This window comes from Aplidium turbinatum, chromosome 11 (genome assembly GCF_918807975.1).
Source record: "Aplidium turbinatum chromosome 11, kaAplTurb1.1, whole genome shotgun sequence".
NCBI classification, from domain to species: domain Eukaryota; kingdom Metazoa; phylum Chordata; class Ascidiacea; order Aplousobranchia; family Polyclinidae; genus Aplidium; species Aplidium turbinatum.
Genome location: NC_137482.1, coordinates 3,129,799 through 3,147,878, shown reverse-complemented (window position 1 = coordinate 3,147,878; position 18,080 = coordinate 3,129,799). Strand labels below are relative to the sequence as shown.

At 37.7% G+C, this 18,080-nt stretch overlaps 1 protein-coding gene across 1 annotated transcript; it reads right to left on the bottom strand.

The window, feature by feature from the left end:
* Positions 1–408: 408 nt before the first annotated feature.
* LOC145779281 (acyl-CoA dehydrogenase family member 10-like) lies at positions 409–16,652 on the bottom strand. Its single transcript, XM_082590822.1, has 21 exons — positions 16,225–16,652; positions 15,945–16,093; positions 14,805–14,996; positions 14,215–14,373; positions 13,517–13,651; positions 12,944–13,116; positions 12,566–12,689; positions 11,836–11,962; positions 11,391–11,541; positions 10,667–10,812; positions 10,153–10,326; positions 9,768–9,941; positions 8,964–9,130; positions 7,964–8,104; positions 7,616–7,753; positions 6,778–6,925; positions 5,774–5,964; positions 3,648–3,731; positions 3,060–3,203; positions 2,319–2,412; positions 409–1,765 (listed from the first exon to the last, which is right to left on the bottom strand). Exons 1-21 carry the CDS (start codon positions 16,382–16,384, stop codon positions 1,644–1,646), a joined length of 3,093 nt encoding a protein of 1,030 aa, XP_082446948.1. The 5' UTR covers positions 16,385–16,652; the 3' UTR covers positions 409–1,643.
* Between the last annotated feature and the right edge of the window lie 1,428 nt (positions 16,653–18,080).

Here is an 18,080-nt window from a genome sequence, read left to right as displayed (position 1 = left end):
TAACTTGTTGTATGCTTACGTCATAAAGCACCAATTTGAAGATGTAGCATCAAGGTAATTTAGTTTTCTAGTTATTGTTAAATTCAACGTGTGGCTTCAAATGTTTGGCTGGGTTTGCATCTCAATGTAAGTTTTTAGTTTATACTGGAATTAATTTATAGTTCATGTCCTCATCTTGAAAAGGAGGTGAACTGGATGTAGTCAATTTTATGTTTTCAATCATAAATTACATCAAAGTATTCGGCCTCTGCAGACTTGCAAATTAGTTCTTCTTTAAACAAATTGATTCAGCGTATGCAGAAAACTGATTTGCTGACTGGGATAGCAGCTCTGGTACTGAACCCAACGACTTCTACATTAGATCTCCAGCCCTGGTTTAATGTTCAATCGGACTATGAATGGTCACCAAGTAACTTCCGATTTGTATTCATATCCTACACCTCGCGACCATGATGCAATGGTACCGAGTTGGGCTCCCGGTCTGGACACTCGTTTTTTTTTTTCAAAACAGAGTTACGTGTTTGTTTAGAATTGCACGAAAAACAAATTGCGTAAAAAACTCACGATCAGTGCGAAAAAAATTGCAAATAAAATTAACAGAATAAAAATCGCCAGGAAAAGCTGATAATTCTAACACCGGTTCAAACGGTGTGTGCAAACGCTATTCAATAACTGAAAGAGATCGAAAAAGATCAAAAAAAAAATCAAAAAAAGTCAAGTAAAAACTACCAAAATCAGTGACTTTTCCAGATACTTTCACAAGTCGGCCTCTCACATGGACGCTTCTTGTTAGGTCTGATCAAGTGAGTTATTAAGGGGACATTTCTGACGGCAATGGTTTTTTTATGATTTTTGTTTCCAAAAAGCAGCAAATTTCATCAGGATTCTGATTACGATAAAATTTTGACTCTATTCAATGTCTTTGTGTGTCAAATGCTGTTCTTCCTAAGTCATTTTTTGATGTTTTCAACTACTCAATTTACAACTATTCATTTATTTCTTGTCAGAATGACATGAAATCTTGCAGGCATAATCATTAATCAATATACTGTATACTGGAGAAGTGATTTATGAGAAAATGTTGGCTATTTCTGTGTTGTTTAACTTAAAATTTATAAAAAAATTGCAAATAAGCTTATATCAAGTTTATCTAGTAGCTTACATAAATTCAAAATTCCTTAATTTTTTCAATATACTCCTGTAGAAGAAAATCAATGCCAGCAAAAAGTTAGGAATGATATAAGTTCTCCTTTGAGACTTACTGAACTTTTACCGGTGGTAAAAATTTAAAAAAAATCGGAAAAACTTTTGCATTTCTTTGAAATTTTTTTTTCACAAAAACGCTTTTCATCTATTTAAGTGCCATATTTTGATTGCAATTTTCATACTCTTTCCAAATTAAGCACACTTTTCGACCAATTTATTTAGGCGGTGCTGAAATTAATATTCCGTCCCCTTAAATTTGCTCTATGGACCAATAATACTTTACCACTAATCAAATGGTATTTTAACACAATGCCAAGAAAACAAAACCAAATGATGGTGATTGAAAGCAAAGTCTGCACTATATACCGCCGCTATATACCCATTAGCTTGGTCAACAGTGCACACGGTTTAAAATTAAATGATCTGTTCGTCTGATGTCACTTTTCCGCCAGTTCTTGTCTTGCGAGCGACCTCTGGTGGACTTCATCAGGACCGTCAGCAATCCGCAAGGAGCGGGCCCAAGCATAGAAAGTTGCTAAAGGATAATCACCAGACACACCTGGTCAAAAAATATTCATCAGTTTTAATAAAAACATTGACAGCCCTAACTACAGTAGAAGCTTCTTGGTTTGATGAAACGAATCATGATGGTATTGTTTCATCACGTTGATTGAACATTTAGATAAAGTGAAAGCAAACCTTCGTATCTACCTTCAAGCTTGTGCACGAGGACGCAGACGCGTGCTCTGGATAGGCGTCGAACCAATGACCGTTAGATTACAAGTAAACCTTGATGACGTCATACAACTTATCATCAAAATCAACCTTCAATGTAGCACCAAACAAATTCCTTTCGTGGGTGCCATTGCTAGATCGTGGTTCGATTCCAGGTCGGCTTATAGAAATTTGTGGCGTTTCTTGCTCAAAGCGATGATGAAAACGTAAAGTCCCTAAATGACCTTGTAACTTTCTACAGTCGAAATAAAGCAACCACATGGACCGACCAATTTTGTAGAGTGGAAGGTAATTCTAAGCAGTTTTATGATATTTTCACCTGCACTCGTCTCTGTTCAACTCATATACAAATAAACATGACATGATCGTGGACGCACCTGCAGCACCAAACGCTTGCATGCACCTGTCAATGAGGCGGCACATAGTGGAAGGAACTAGAATCTTTATCATGGCGATTTCCTTCATGGCTACCTGACCAATACAACAAACCAGTCGATGGTCAGCCAACAGTTGATTTACAATAATTTGTAAACGTAATAAAAACATGCATATTGCAATGTAAGATGATAGATTGCATATACGACATACGTAGAGATAAACAATGCTAATGTCGTTCAAAGGCTACAACGTTCAGCATAACTAATCATGCAAAGTCGCCACTACATCGATATGTTATAGACCCAGTCAACAAAGTAGGTTGGAGAACAAAATAAATTCTCGTCTTTCGATGCATCCAATTTTACGCCTGGCGCAATGTATTTAAGTGGCATGCCAGACACAAACGCAATTAATTGTTTGTCGTATCCAGGCTTACGTCTGGTGGTTGAGGATTTGAACTAAGGGAACGGGAAGCCAATCTTCATGTCCATCTTCAGGTTAAGTGTCTTTCCATAGACACAGCCGCATGCTCTTGAGCGGTGTCGAACCGGTACCTTTTCCAACGTGGCACTAGAGCTTTCACAACTCGGATATGCAACCGAAGGCAGGAAATGATCGTCGAACAAAGCTGTACCCAGTAAGTTACGAAAATTTTGCAGGTTTTCAATTTTGGTGATTGTAGTTTCTCAATTTCAAACACTCTATTTACTAATTGGAGCTTCCATACAAACACTAGGTACCTTTTTTCCCACGGTGTCCATCATGTGTGCTGTTTTCAAGACAAGAAGTCGGCACTGCTCAATTTCTATTCGCGAGGTGGCGATATCACGCAATATAGTGTCTCGTTCCACCAGAGGGCGCCCAAACGTCACTCTATTCCGGACCTAGGTCACAATGAAGAGTCCATCAGTTGTTTCATCACTCAATAATGAAAGTGCAGCTGATTTGCCTTCTAATATAGTCCTGACCGATATTTTTGTTGTGATGTGGAACTACAACGCATAATCCTCATGCCAGGAAGAATACGTTTTCTAAATAAAAATCATAGTTTGGGGTCTTTTTACGAGAAAAAATGAGCCAATAAGGTTGTAAGAACTTTTTTTTATTAAAATTCACAAAGAATGTCGTTCGAATCGAAATACTTCATGACAGTTTGCTTTGAAACATGAACATGAAACATTAGCCAAACATGAATACAATGTTGTGTTTTCTTTAATATTGTACAAGAAGTTGCTGCATCGGATCCGCCAAAACGCACCTACATAACTTAAAACCCAATAATCTAGATCCAGGTACGCTTCAAACACAAACATAAATCATATACTCACTCGGTCTTTCATTAGACTTAACGATCGTTCCGCATGACCGATCAGTCTCATACAGTGATGGATACGACCTGGACCAAGCCTCGCCTGGAACAAAACAATTTATAACAGTTTTCAGTTTTCTAGGAGTATCGCATGGAACCGCATTACCAAACAGAGAGAATTGCATACAACAGGCATGGCGGGATTACAAAGGATCATCACAAGCAGATAAATGACCCAGTTGTCGTTTCAAAACGTCATGAAACAATTATTGCAGAACTTTTCTTTATCACGGTGTATTACAGTTTGTTATTTTGTGTCTCGTATGGTGCTGTTCATTCGCTATTACCATGCAACTATCACCAGAGTTGTCAGATTAGCATGTTTTCGTCAAATTGACGTCCGTTTGGCCTTTCAGTGTCTCATGTGTGATAAAAACCATGACCATGTACAGTGCTGTGTTAAGGGGAGGGCCAAGAGGGGCCCGGCCCCCGGGCCCACCATCTCAGGGGGCCCACAAATAACATACATTTGCGTTTCAGTGAAGTTTTTTTTGATTTTCTAAAGTTTACTGCGTGTACTTGTCCATTATAAAGATGATTTAGGTCTTATTATACTAAAACATCTCAAATTTGGGCCCTTACTACACTGAAACTTCTCTAAAAACATCATTACTACCTTAAAAGAAAGTTAAAATGCGACACCGTTAGTTCCGGTAACATGATCTGCAGAAATATATTTAACATATATATAACAAGTGGGAAGCAATTGAATATTGAATTCAAGAAGGGCCCAATTGCCACAAAGTGTTTTTGCACAACCGTTTTAATTATTTTGGTCATTTACTTTTGTGGTGAAACTTCGATAATGATTTTATGCTTACTGGTAAGAAGCATCATACCTAATAAGTTCACTCGGTGAAGATTCTGTGGAGAAACTATTTAGAAGTTGAAGTGTAATTGATGTAGTTGGGCCCATTTCAAAATCAATGGAAATATTGATAGGGTATTTTTTTTGTGTTTATCAATATGTTTGAAAAATTTGGCTGTTTTTTTAGTATAATTTACAAGACATTGAAAGAAATTGGAAAGCACAAATAGTGAAATGAAAAAAAAATACTAGAGGGCCCTTTTTGAATTCACATACCGGTATTCAATTTCTTTTGATTGAAAGAAATCGGAAAGCACAAAAAGTGAAATGAAAAAAAAATGGAGTTGGGCCCTTTGTGAATTCACATATAGGCTACCTATATATTCAATTTATTTTATGATTTATCATTTCATTTTTAACATTTACACTACCGTAATTATAAATATCCTTGACTAGTGATGTCACGAGCAGAAAAAAACTGTCCGCTGCAGCACTCTTCCCGTACACTACAACGCAAAACATCTCGAAATGTCACACTGCCTCTGCAGTCTGCACCATGAAGAATAAGAGTGCACTTGTGCAAGTGCACATCAAATGCAAGGGAATCTATTAAACAAAAGCAAATTTTGGAAAAAATTAGGGCCTACTTATACAATTGAGGAACTTGCACCACTTGTTATCCACCTTTTATAGCTCATCTGAGTTGCCTTTTATTGAATGCTGGATACTTTTAGCAGAAACGTTCTTCTGTATTTACTTTTTTCTGAATATATGCACAAGAAATTTCTCTTATCTTCAAATACCTTCAGTTAATAATTTCTTCAGTTTTGGTTTTATCCTCAGATTTTATCGCGGTACCGCGACGCAAAGTTCAAACAGTTAAAATTCTGCACGGTACGGTGGTATTACCGCGTTGTCACTATACTCCATTGCCAGTATTTTTTTTATTAGAAATTGTTAACACTCTTGGATTTCATTCCGAGCAAAGGTGTAGCTAAGAAATGATAGACCTGTGTTTGCGGTTACTTACACTTGTGTTGTTTTCTAAACTGGTGAGAAAGTCTATTGAAGTGAACCACATTTCCATATCAGTGCAGTGAAAGTATACACAATACTATAGGTCTGCTTGACGATAGAGGGCCCAAAATTATTCTGGCCCCGGGGCCCACAAAGGGTTTAACACAGCACTGACCATGTAGATAAAAAGGGGCGGCTATCGCTGCAATGCAACGATAATGCAGATTATTCTGACATAAGAAACGTTTGTCACAACATACCTGGGCTATTTCAAAGCCGCGACCAGGGCCTAGGATTATGTTTTCTTTTGGGACTCTCACGTTATCAAACGTGACCTCACCGTGACCTACAGGGGCGTCATCATATCCAAACACAGTCAAAGGTCTGATGATATTGACACCAGGCGTGTCAGCAGGCACTATTATCATCGATTGCTGCTTGTGGCGGGAGGCTGTTAAGAGAGGTTATGGTTTCAACTTATTGCGTTTAATACAAACCACTATATTGCGATGTGCATGAAACAAACACTAAAATAGTGACACGTTCCATGTGAAACGCCTGCGTTCGATAATAAGTGGGGTTATACCAAAAACTGCAAAAAAAAGTATCGATTGTGTTCTTTAATTCGGACAATAATTGTGTAAGCAATAATAAGCCGTAGCAACCGCAGAGACATTAAAAAAAAAACTATCGAGATATTGTAAACAAAATTACAAAATCCATCAGTAACGAGGAAACGTAAACGTTAACCTTAGTTCAAGTTTAGAATATAATGGCACAGAGCAAAAAACATGTATAAACGCTACCCCTCCTCCCAACTTCAATGGATATTCTATGCAAAATTTGTGTCACATCCATTATCCGGCAAGTAATGCCATCAATATACAGTACAACAAAGCATAACAAAACAGTGAGTGTAAAGGTGCAAGCGGTTAAGAGGAGGGCTATTGGCTGCGTTCCGGAGTAATAAGAGTGCCGGCACGACGTTCGGAAGGATATTGGTTCGACACCGCTCGAGAGCACCGTTTAGAGTCTTGGCAAGACAGTAAATGTTGCCGAAATGGAATAAACCGACTCGCGGTGGCTATAGGTTTTTGATTGCTTCCAGCTGTCATCTGTTATTACTTATTACATTGCACTATGTCGTCATAACGAATGCAGAAATGAAAGTAATTGTCGCATAACAGGAATATTTTGTGCCTCGAGGTAGCGCACAACTCACAAAGGTGATAACAAAGGAGGACTGATGACAAAGAATTCTTACCACCAGGATCGTTCTTTCCCATGTAGATGATTACTTTCATGTTTGGATCTAATGCGCCGGATGTCCACCACTTCCTTCCATTGAGGACGTAGTGATCACCATCTTCCACGATGGAGGAACGGATGTTGGTGGCATCAGATGAGGCTACCTATGTAAAAGAAGCATGAAAGACGCCACTAACGCTAGAGTAGCAAGGCAGTACCATGATAATAATCTTCGTTACAATATAAGCAAGTGGTAGTAAAATAGCATCGTTTCTAAAATTTTGAGATCCAGTACATTTCTACCAGTGGGTGATTGGGATCCCCAAAGCCCCATTAGCCTAGAATCCTTGTCGGCACCACCTTGAGATTACCAACCAATTCTCGCACTCCCTCTTAGGATTGGCTGAAAAGTAATAGTCGCCGACAGTTCGAAATTTTTATTGAAGCCTGGTAAAACAACTTTGCTTCTTACGTCATATTATAACAAACCTTGATAATTCAGCATCCCCGCACCGCTTAGGCACAGATCTCGCACCCCTTAGTGGTGCGTTACCGTGCACCCCTGGTTAAGAACCCCTGGCCTAGATGGGAAACTTCCTAGCGTTTCCACAACTGTACCACGTTGAGGTTGGTATCACAGACAAATATATATATTATTGCACTTAGAAAAAATATAAATAACACTATTTTCACGCGAGCCAGTTTAACACTATCTAACAACAAACCAATATTCATCCGCAAGATGAATATTCATTTAAGTTCATTCAAATAGAATATTCAAAATTGCATTTAAAACATCGCATATCTTCTTGGGTTTTAAATGTGTGAACTCTTCTCAGGCATCAGATGGTCACCTCGGGTTCTGTCATGGCAAAGCAGCTTCTGATCTTCCCATCAAGTAGTGGCTTCAACCAGGTCTCCTTCTGTGCTTCCGTACCGAACTCGGCCAATATTTCCATGTTGCCAGTGTCGGGCGCAGAGCAGTTGAAGACCTGAGAGAACATCCTTCTTGTTTATGTTGTTTCAAAATGCTAATATCCTTTTTCCATAAAAGGCAGAACATCAAGAGTGTTGAATTTTTTTAAACGTGGAGTTACGGCCAAACAACGTTGATAACCGTAACTCAGACAGCAAATCAGTCGCTTTTGGCATCAGAAAAACGACTGATTTGTTGTTTGGAAAGGCATTAAACACGTGCTCACCTCAGGAGCATAAATAGACTTCCCCATCACCTCACACAGGTAGGCGTACTCGAGGTTGGTTAAACCGGCCCCGTACCTTCCTTCATGATCGGTTTCTGAGGGTAGAAACAAGTTCCACAAGCCCTCCGACTTTGATTTGCTCTGCAACATTACGATCGATTATAAGTTAAGTTTTTACATTGATGAAACGTGCAATGATGTCATACTTTATCTCCAACTTATCAATCAGAAGACCCAGCAGAAAACTTAGAAAGAGAGCGAGAGAGAGTGAGCGGTGTTTGTTTTATTTGCCTTTGACAAGAGAGAGAGAGAGAGTGAGTGAGTGAGAGATGTTTGTTTATTTGCCTTTCTAATACGAGTCGAGAAAAAGAAGCACAATTACATAAAAATCAAAATATAGCAATAGAAAGGTCTGGCAGCACCGCACAACCTTGCGGTTAACCAGTCAAGATGCTGCCTTAAAGCTCGATAAAAATCCATAGGTTCAGAGAGACGTTCTCAGCTAGCAAATTAGTCCTTTTTTCAATCAATGTAAAAAGGACTGATTGCTGATAGGGATGCCAGACCGCTAAATTTTCAACAAACCAACTACACTATGCACAAGACATGCAACATTTGAAATTTGGATAAAGAACTCCTCGCTTGCCTGAATAATATGTCTGATTAATTAATATATCAGTGCCTCGTTGCGATAAATAACAAATTTTAAAGTTACTGAGCAAAAAGCCTAAACTCAGAACAAAGTTTGCAGTTTATAAAACGTTCAAGTCGCAACCGTAATGTTGTGTTCAATGTTAACCGGCTCTCACTTATGAAAGCAATGATGAGGTTAAAGACCTGTACATTCTGTCTGAAGCAGTGGGAAACATCGCGGAGTGGTGACCCTGCCGTTTATTTCAAACAAGTACCGGTATAGTAAAGAACACAGGTCTACCACATAATCCGGAAAGGTACATCCGAGTCTCAGACAAACCTAATGGACCACCGTACTAACCCTCACCTTTAGAACTTCTAACTGGGGATGGCTTGTCCACTTGTTTTCTGACCGGTAATAACTCTGGAATTCCTTTTCGATTGGAAAAATATTTTCATCCATAAATCTGGTTAGTTTCGCGTGAAGATCTTGAACCTTCGGTCGCAGCGACGATATGTGGACAGGAAGCATAGCTGGTGGGAGGGGGGTGGTTTAGTTTAGTTTAACAAAATCCGTCATTTTTACATTGATTTAAGGTCTGCAGACGTTGAATCAATGTACAAATGACGGATTTTGCTGTCTGGGTTACAGCAATAAAAAAAAGTTTAAATGAGCCATCAGTGTTAGTACACGGCTTTTATACATGCCTGCAGCATATAAAGCACATGCCAAAGATGATGGTATTGGCTAACTTTACTTGAAGCATTTTGTTTCAAACCAGGTTACGAGAGTGTACCAACGGCAAACATGAACAAGTCAGCACTAGCTAAGTACAAGGCAGGTATGTGTCCTTCACTACACAACCAACCCAACCCAGTCGTTCTTTACATTGATTCGCGGGCTGGGTAGTAACCCTGGTTTTGCTCAGATGGGACAAAAACAAGACTTTAAGAATAGTACAGATCATGTTATTTCCTGTGTGGAGTGGTGAGGACAAGTCGGGTAGTAATATGGTGGCATCATAAATATACGACAAATTGCAAAAATTGAAGCCAAACGGCCGTTAAAACACCTTCCGGATTGTAGCGTGAACTAATCAAATACCGGTGCAATAGATTGCTGTACTGAGATTATTGTAGCACAACTTCAACTTTTTCAGAGAGCACTCACAGTTACTTGATGAGCTGGTGCTATATTTGCGATTGTTGCCGGTTGGAATACCGGGGGCGGGGTTAACTTTGTTAAACAAACGGAAACCCTCTTTTGCGGCGAATGTCCAACCAAGATCTCCCATCGACTCAGCCAACTTCCCGGCTTGATTGGCTTGGGCTGAACTAGCCTGGCCTACACAGAAGGTTTTGAAATTACAAAAGGAAATCTAATATTACCAAAATAAAGCGGTGGTTGAAGTTGAAAAAGTCATGTTTTAAAATAACTTCAAATCCTTTCCAACGCAATATGGCGCCAATTATGTTTTTGTTTTGAAATTTAAGGTAAACAAGTCGCTTATCCGTTACGTGTCACATGTTCTATTATGCCATAACAGTTTCCCTACCTTGTAGTGAACGCTTATATACGCCTTGCAATATGGCTGCTATTCTAAAGAAGGAAAATGCAAAGTAAAAGTCCATGTTTTTGATCACATCAATTCCCATCTCTTGGCAGTACTTTGCGATCATTTCATCTTGGGATGGTATGCCGAACTCTTGGAGGTTCAATCCTTTCAAGCCTGGGACAACAAACATTTTGAACTCAGAGTACACTACATACAGTCATACGTGTTAGATGAAGGTTACACAGTAGCCTAGAGTTCTTCATTTCATGAAGCCACAAGGCACGTTAGATAACCTAGTGCAATTATAGACTTTTCATACATTTAACCCTTTCATCAAACAGGATTGCCAAATTTACCCAAACTTACATAAGTAAATTATGAGAAGAAAAACGAAAATCAAAGTATTTCTCACTCGACCGTGACTATGACTAGAAGCTGCGAATTCCAATAACGACAAAGGTTTTTTTTTCCAAAAGGTAAATTCCGCTCCTATTAGAACCCATGGGGCACATACCTGGCAGTATTGGGAAGTCACGGGGTAATTGATGCTGTAGACACGAATAGGCAAGGTCGGACAGAGGGTCACCAAGGGTGGAAAGTTCCCAGTCCAATACGGCCAGAACCTCTGGATGATCTCGCCGGTAAATGAGGTTGTCAACCCTGTGACATGTAGAGGTGATGATGCAATATACAGTGCTGAGTGACCTTTTTGATAGCCAATTGTTTCATTAGATTCAAGCCAGGTCTCTGATATGCTGCGTTTTTATGTCGAGCCCAGTTAACACCATGTCAAGTGTTTGTGAATTGGTGCTTTTACTTGCTAAGAAAACTAACATTTTTTTGGCTTCTCCTTCAAATATAACGCAATAACGCATGCTACAGTTGCCATATGTTTTAAATCAAATGCCACAGAATAATTTGAAGATAAAAAATTGTGTTTTTTTAAGTCGGACATAGGTAAACAAGACATAGGTACAGCAAAACCCGCCTATATAGTGACACCTGACCTCCGAAAAAAGTATCACTATAGCAAAATGTCCCTATAGCCGAAGACATTATGACTGAATTCTACCTGTAGTTTAAAAACGAGATTTTGCAACAAATGCCGCTGTAGGAAAGTGTCACTATAGCCGAATTCTACAGCACGCATGTCGCATAGCCTCCCCACAAAACTTCAGATACCTCGACGAAGCCTGATACCTCGACGAAAAACAATAGATAAGACCAATTTCACCAACCTGAAATCCCCATGGACAACAGTAGTGCGTTCATCAGAGGGAAGGTGTTGTGGAAGCCATTCCATCAGTCTCTGCATGGAAGGTATGCTATGGGTCTCACTGGCTTTGTATTGCTTTGTCCAAGTTTTCACTTGACGGTCAACGTAGTGATCTGAGAAAGGAAGTCCTGTAGTTAGTAGGGTCTTTTCTTATCTAAACGTCAAACAATAAACGCAACAGGTTGGCGATGACAAAATGGCTACAGAACTACGTAGTACGTGGATGTTCGGCACAAGAAACTGCAACACCACTTGCCGTAGAAAACGCTGTCTTTCAACTTAAAATGTAAATGTAATGTAAATCTGGCAAACGTGATTAGTTAAAAGACAATGCCAGCACTTTCATTCAATAGAAGTGAGCTACAGTGACAAGTTTTGGCCATTTAACCAGCCTCTTGATAACTTACTTCTTTTTCCATAATCACCCAGACCGACCTTGTCAATGTCCACTTTGTGGATGGAACAAAGTGTAGACATCATCTGATCATACACGTGCCTCCTCATGGTGGGTGACATGCCGGGAAGAGATGGATTCTGTGCACAATAAACAATCATGCAGGAGACAGCAATCTATTGCCTCTCTCTATAATGTCTCACAGTCATTCGATAAATAAGATTTATTTAAAGCTGTGGATGTTCATGGTATACCTATTCAACAACTTATTTTCAGATGTCGATCTAGCCAATCCTTTCAAGATACAATTATAACCGTGAATTAAATTATTTGAATTAAAAACTATTTCTATTTACCACCTTTTTTGTGCGCCAAATGTTAATATGAATCTTCTCCAGCTTTAAAAAACGAGTAGGCCTCATTTATAGTGAAATCTTTTGATGTGCGTCGTTCTTCAAGTTTATAAAATGAGAATTTCTGCTTTGAAAACAAATCAATGATATAGAATGTTGCGTATAAACAAAATACTATGGTCTTAAACTTTCTTTGCTTGTATTGCCAGTGAAAATGATCTTGTATGAAAGATATTCAAAAAAGCGTGCGGTACGACTTGTATAGTTGATTGGCGGTATAAAACTTGAAAATTGCGAGTAGAAACCTTACGCTCACAATCTCCAAGGTATGCTTTGTATATCAGCTGTTTGTAGTTGCGCTAAACTTGAAAGTAAAACCGTCATACAAACCTTATAAATATTTCCTTGTACAAATTCCATAATGTAAAACGGAGTTCCTATAACAGATACATCTTCGCATAGCCCGAGCAGAGGGGGGATGGGAACGCCTGCCCTTTTTACTGAATCCATGACCCTATTTAAAATCTAAAGTGAGAAGGGCGTTGAAAACAACCTAAATTAGTTAATATTTTTTATTACCGATGTGAATTCAACAAAGTCACGTGACGTTGATGAAATTAATATGTCGCTTTCAAATTTTGCCTTGTTTATAACGATTTTTTGTAAAGATTTCTGAAGAAAATTAAACAAAATTCAATGACATGACCCATAGACACTGAGTGCCCGTCAGCGGCTACCACGTGAATTACTTATGCATGAATCACTCACTTGTATTCCCGTTCAACAGCATGAGCGGATGGAAGGAGCTTTCCTGGTGGTTTCTTTCGAAGGACAAGCTTTTTGTGGCTTGGGCCCATGTCAATCAAGTAGGTTGGATTGGACTGCCCGTGGCTGAACTGCCGCACCTCCGGATTGTGGGTTAGGTTAAAATTTAACTTTTCCTAAATAACGAAAGAACAGATTATTGGTACTGACTGAGTATAAAAAGTCTACAAAATTACCGATTTTCAGCCCACAAGGCTTTCAATTATTCACTATTGTTATATTAACAAATGAATAAAACAATTAATTACCTACCAGTGTAGTTGTTTATGTTGTACAAAGAAGAGTAAGCTACAATGAAAAGCATGGTCATGTTCACAGCTTTGTTTGTACGTTGTAACAACATTTTCGGTAAACTTGTAATTTGCCGCTACAAATGTGGCAAACATTCATTTACAAAAATAATTGGTTTGTATTTGTAAACATTTCAGCATCACAACTACAAAAACTATATACAATATACATTATAAAATTTGCTGCTAGCTTCATCGTTTATCAAAAATAAACTAGATTCCGTACATTCAAATACTTGGTTAAGTTGTCCACAGAAAATTTCATATCTTCTTTAACAGGACGTGTTGCTTTGGTGAAGCTATTTAGAGTGACGTTTAATAATTCCTCTAGTTCACTGATGGCCACGTTCACATCTTCAACCTGTTTGCATCGATTACTTAATTAATCATAAGCTACCGTAATGTTGCAATATAAAACAAATCAGTCAAATACACGTACGTGGTTCAACATGCGATGACAGAAAACAAACATGATGCTACTCAAACAAAAGTGAACAAGGGAACAAGATCTCTGAAGAACAAATAAGTAGCAGTTCTGTTCTAAAGCTCTTCTAAGTTTTGAAGAAAAAAAAAAGTGAAAACACTGGAATGCTAGTTAATTTTCAGTTGATTTGTTTTGGTGGCAAAAATTGTATAAAACAAACACAAATAATTCGCACAACAAGAATGGCAGCAAAAGACCAAAAGGTCACCAGAGTCAGCTGCCACTCAAATATTTAAACAAACAACACTAAAATTAGGTAGCCTACAATAATTAAACAGTAAATAACTAACAATGAATAAGGATTAAATTTAGCAGAATCAGATCAAAGATATGCCCAGCAAGTATATATTGTTCAAAAAAAAGTGTGTTTGCAGGGTTGGCTATTTACTTTAAATGTGTAAAACTTACTTCATTTGTATTAAGACTGGTATAAGACTTACTTTTATTGTATAAATTCCCAGACTTTTAGCAGCAGTGAGATTGGGTCCCATATCATCCAAGAATATAGTTTCATGAGATGCTGTGCCAAGTTTGTTTAAACACAAATTGTATATTCCATGTGTTGGCTTGTTCATGTTGACCGCGGCTGACTCTATCACCTAAACAATTCAAAATACATCCAATAAACTGAACTTTTAAAAAACATTCAGTGTTTTTAGCTGGGAGTTGAAGTGGCAATGTGATTACAAAAATACTGATATTGTACACTACACCTTTTACACAAATGCAAGCATAACAATTCATGTGGTATTAAAAATGGCCATTGTAAATGGCCGAAAGTCAGATTGTAAATAAAGTATAGTACGCACAAGAATAGATTTGTATAAATGTAGCAACTTTCACTTTGACAAGTTAGACTTTGAATCCATTTATCGCAAATAAATTTCCTATATAGGTTACCCTGATAGACTTATCCGCTATATGTTCAACAACTAGAGGCATTTCCTGCAATGTGACACATACAATATAATACAATGCAAAATATGCTGCATCATCTATTTTTGTAACTGAGCAATGTGCATTGACTTACCACATCAAACTTGCTTCTATTAAGAGGCAAAAATGTTTCACCATTTTCAAACTTCCAGTTGTTTGTCAGCAAAGCAGTTTTATATCCATACTGCCGCAGACAGTCAACACAATCTAACACTTCAGATATAGGATGATTCAATCCATTTTCCAAATATGACAAAAAATCCCTCACATTAATTGTTTCACCAGCCTAAAATAAAATAAAACTATCATACTCATAGTAAAATATAATGTTAGTACAGTAGAACTCCTCGTCTAATTCGTCATCCCTTAATTCGTCAGTTTGCTTTATTCATCACACTTCCGTCGGTCCCGTTATGGTGTATATACAGTAGTTTTCATCTGTTTGCATAATTCATCAGTTTGCCTAATTTGTCACTTTTTTCTAATCTCCTTGAGGTGACGAATTAAGCAAATTCTGCTGTAATATTAAACACATCCTTTGCAAAACCATAAAAATTAAACCACTAATCCAAGATATTTCAGGCCTTTAAGCTCCCGGCTGCTGAGAAGTCCTAAAATGGCCTCCAAAACTACAACACCAGTAGACTATGTTTAGTCACCGGCTTTCACAAGCCAATCTTTCTCTACTCTGTTGATATTAAAACTTTTTTCTCTTCACTTGCAACCTTTTTTTCACAAACAAGACAAAGTTCCTCACAAGCTGACAATAAATATCGCTGATGAAGTTTTGCAAAAGTCTGAGTGTCGACCTGTAAAAACTCAAAGACGAGCTCTGTACACCTACTTGGGAAGCAGTGTGTTTAAATACAACTGCAAATATGTTTCAGGGCCTTGTATGCATTGTTCTTACCCGAGTCAATGCAAAAATACAGTAATAAGTAACGGATTTTTAAAACCACAAATTTTTTGTTTTGGGTGCCTGGCATGAGAATTGAGAATTTGGCCGCAGGGAAGAAGCTCTGGTAAGCCATGCTTGATTGCCGGAAAACTATAGGAGCTTAGAGGCCTGTATTTCCAAACTAAAATATACATTGTATTTAAGTCAAACCAAACATAAATTGTATGATGTATCTACTGTACATCAAAGACGAAGCTACCAGCTCATATATTCTCATGGCAACTATTAGTTCTGAATAAATGTGTGAAAGCCTATTTGCATCAATCAAAAACTCACAGCAACAGAACATTCTTCACTAAAAATTTCACCAAACTGCGTCGCATTGAGTTGCCCAACTTCTAATTTAGGCCATGATCCTTTATCTCCATAAAGCTCTATAGCTTTCCATATAGTTCCAGCAGGAATTCTTTTTAAGGATTCATATTCTGAAATAATATTTCAGCAGCATTGTAATTGTATTTCCATTCAATTAGTAACGATAGTTTTATTTAAAAAAATGTTAAAACAATAACCTATATATATGGATGGACGCTCTTGGCTTACAAAACAAACTTACCCTTAGTCAGTGGGAATGGACTTGGCAGAACCACTCCAGCCATATCAAATATTACTGCTCGAAATTTGCATCGCACACTTTGTATATAAGATTTTGAAGCAAGCCGGTTGATCAATGGTTGATGACATCCACCTTTGATAATATGCCGAAATACACTCATAGTAATTCTATGAGGACTTCTTATCAAATACTCTGCTCAAATGTCACTTTGAAAATAAGTTAGTCAATATATAGTTGGAAAATAGTCTAATAAATCCAACCATTCAGTTTGCACTAAAACTTTACCTACTTTAAGTTTAAAAGCCCAATTTAGTGTTCTTTACACATATTAGGCAAATGCTAAATTACTGATCAGACTTGCAATTGTAACATAGGATATGATGGCCTACCTAAATTTATAATTTCTTATCATGTTGGACAGCTTCACTGTTACGGTATTTCTTTATTTTATTTGTCTCAATTAGCCAATTATATATATAATAATTATCATTGATGAGTTTAGAGGTGGCTGCTGGACTTGAATGGTCACTTCACAGCCTCCCACTGCTGTGATGCTATATTATCACTTTGTTTTTTTTAATTGTAATCTTTTTAACAGTTTTACTGTATATGATAATATATGATGTACATTGTGTTTTGATTTATTTTTACATTTTTTTTGCAGCCGCTAATAAAAATCTATCCATCCTAAATTTTTTGGAAGGTGTTGCAACCGTGCTAAATTTCTTTCAACTTAATAACTTATTTCGATCTCAAGCATGTTTTAATGTTTGCGTTTTGTTGCTTCTGCCCTTTTCTTGACCTTTGCTATGTTGACGTGTTATGGTTTTTGCTGTGATGATCAGAAATAAAAAAAAGTGAACTGAATTGTTCTGCAAGGTGTTGTGTTGATCTCCACCAAGAGTATGTGGCTGTATGTATGTGGCAGTCTTGGCGGGATTCCTAATGGCATACTAAGATGAGAACAGCTGACTCAATAACTGCAGAGTCTTTCACCCTATTTAGCTGTACAGTAGATACTGGTAGGCATTACAAATTGTTACGCCATAAAATACAATAATAATGATATTATTGTAGTACACCTATGTTGTATTGGTAAACATAACTTAATTGGGAGCTGGTATACAAGTCTTCCCCCCCCCCTCCTTGGTAACTCATGACAAAGACAGGACTCCACCAAACATATAAGGTGGAAACTACCTTACCTTTGCTTTACTGTTCACACACTTCAATCCACATGTTTTGGTCAATGCCTCTTTGTCATGAGTTACCAAGGGGGTTGGGGGGACTTGTATACCAGCTCCATTAATTGTACTAAAAGCCATCAAATGACCAAGAAAACATAACTGATGGTAGCTTGTCCAATAGTTTGCTCCCTTGTCAATTTAGGCTATAGATGAGTAAAAGCATATCATACGGTTGCATTGTATGCACTCATGTGGGGGAGGGACTTGCAGCATTTAGCACTCCATAATAACATGCACTCTTTCAACATCATAACATTCAAATTTGTAGCTAATTGTACTTTATTCTGGAGATTATTCACAGTCTGAGCTGAATTAATGACTACAAAGATCCTTGCTTATAGCATTTATGGCATACCTCTGGTGGAAAGAATTGAAAGACCGTGGGCAATCCTAAACATTAACATAATCAGGCTAGAAATGAACTCGGTATTAAATTATTTTTGAGTTTTGTAATAAGTCTGCCAGCTCCCTACACTAGCCTACTTATATTTATTAACACAATGTATACTCTGGCCTAAAAGACGCCACAAATAAGTTATATAGCTACGGTACCAAATTACTTTTCTGAACCGTGTAAATGTTGTTATAGCTGTATGATCATAGTTAGAT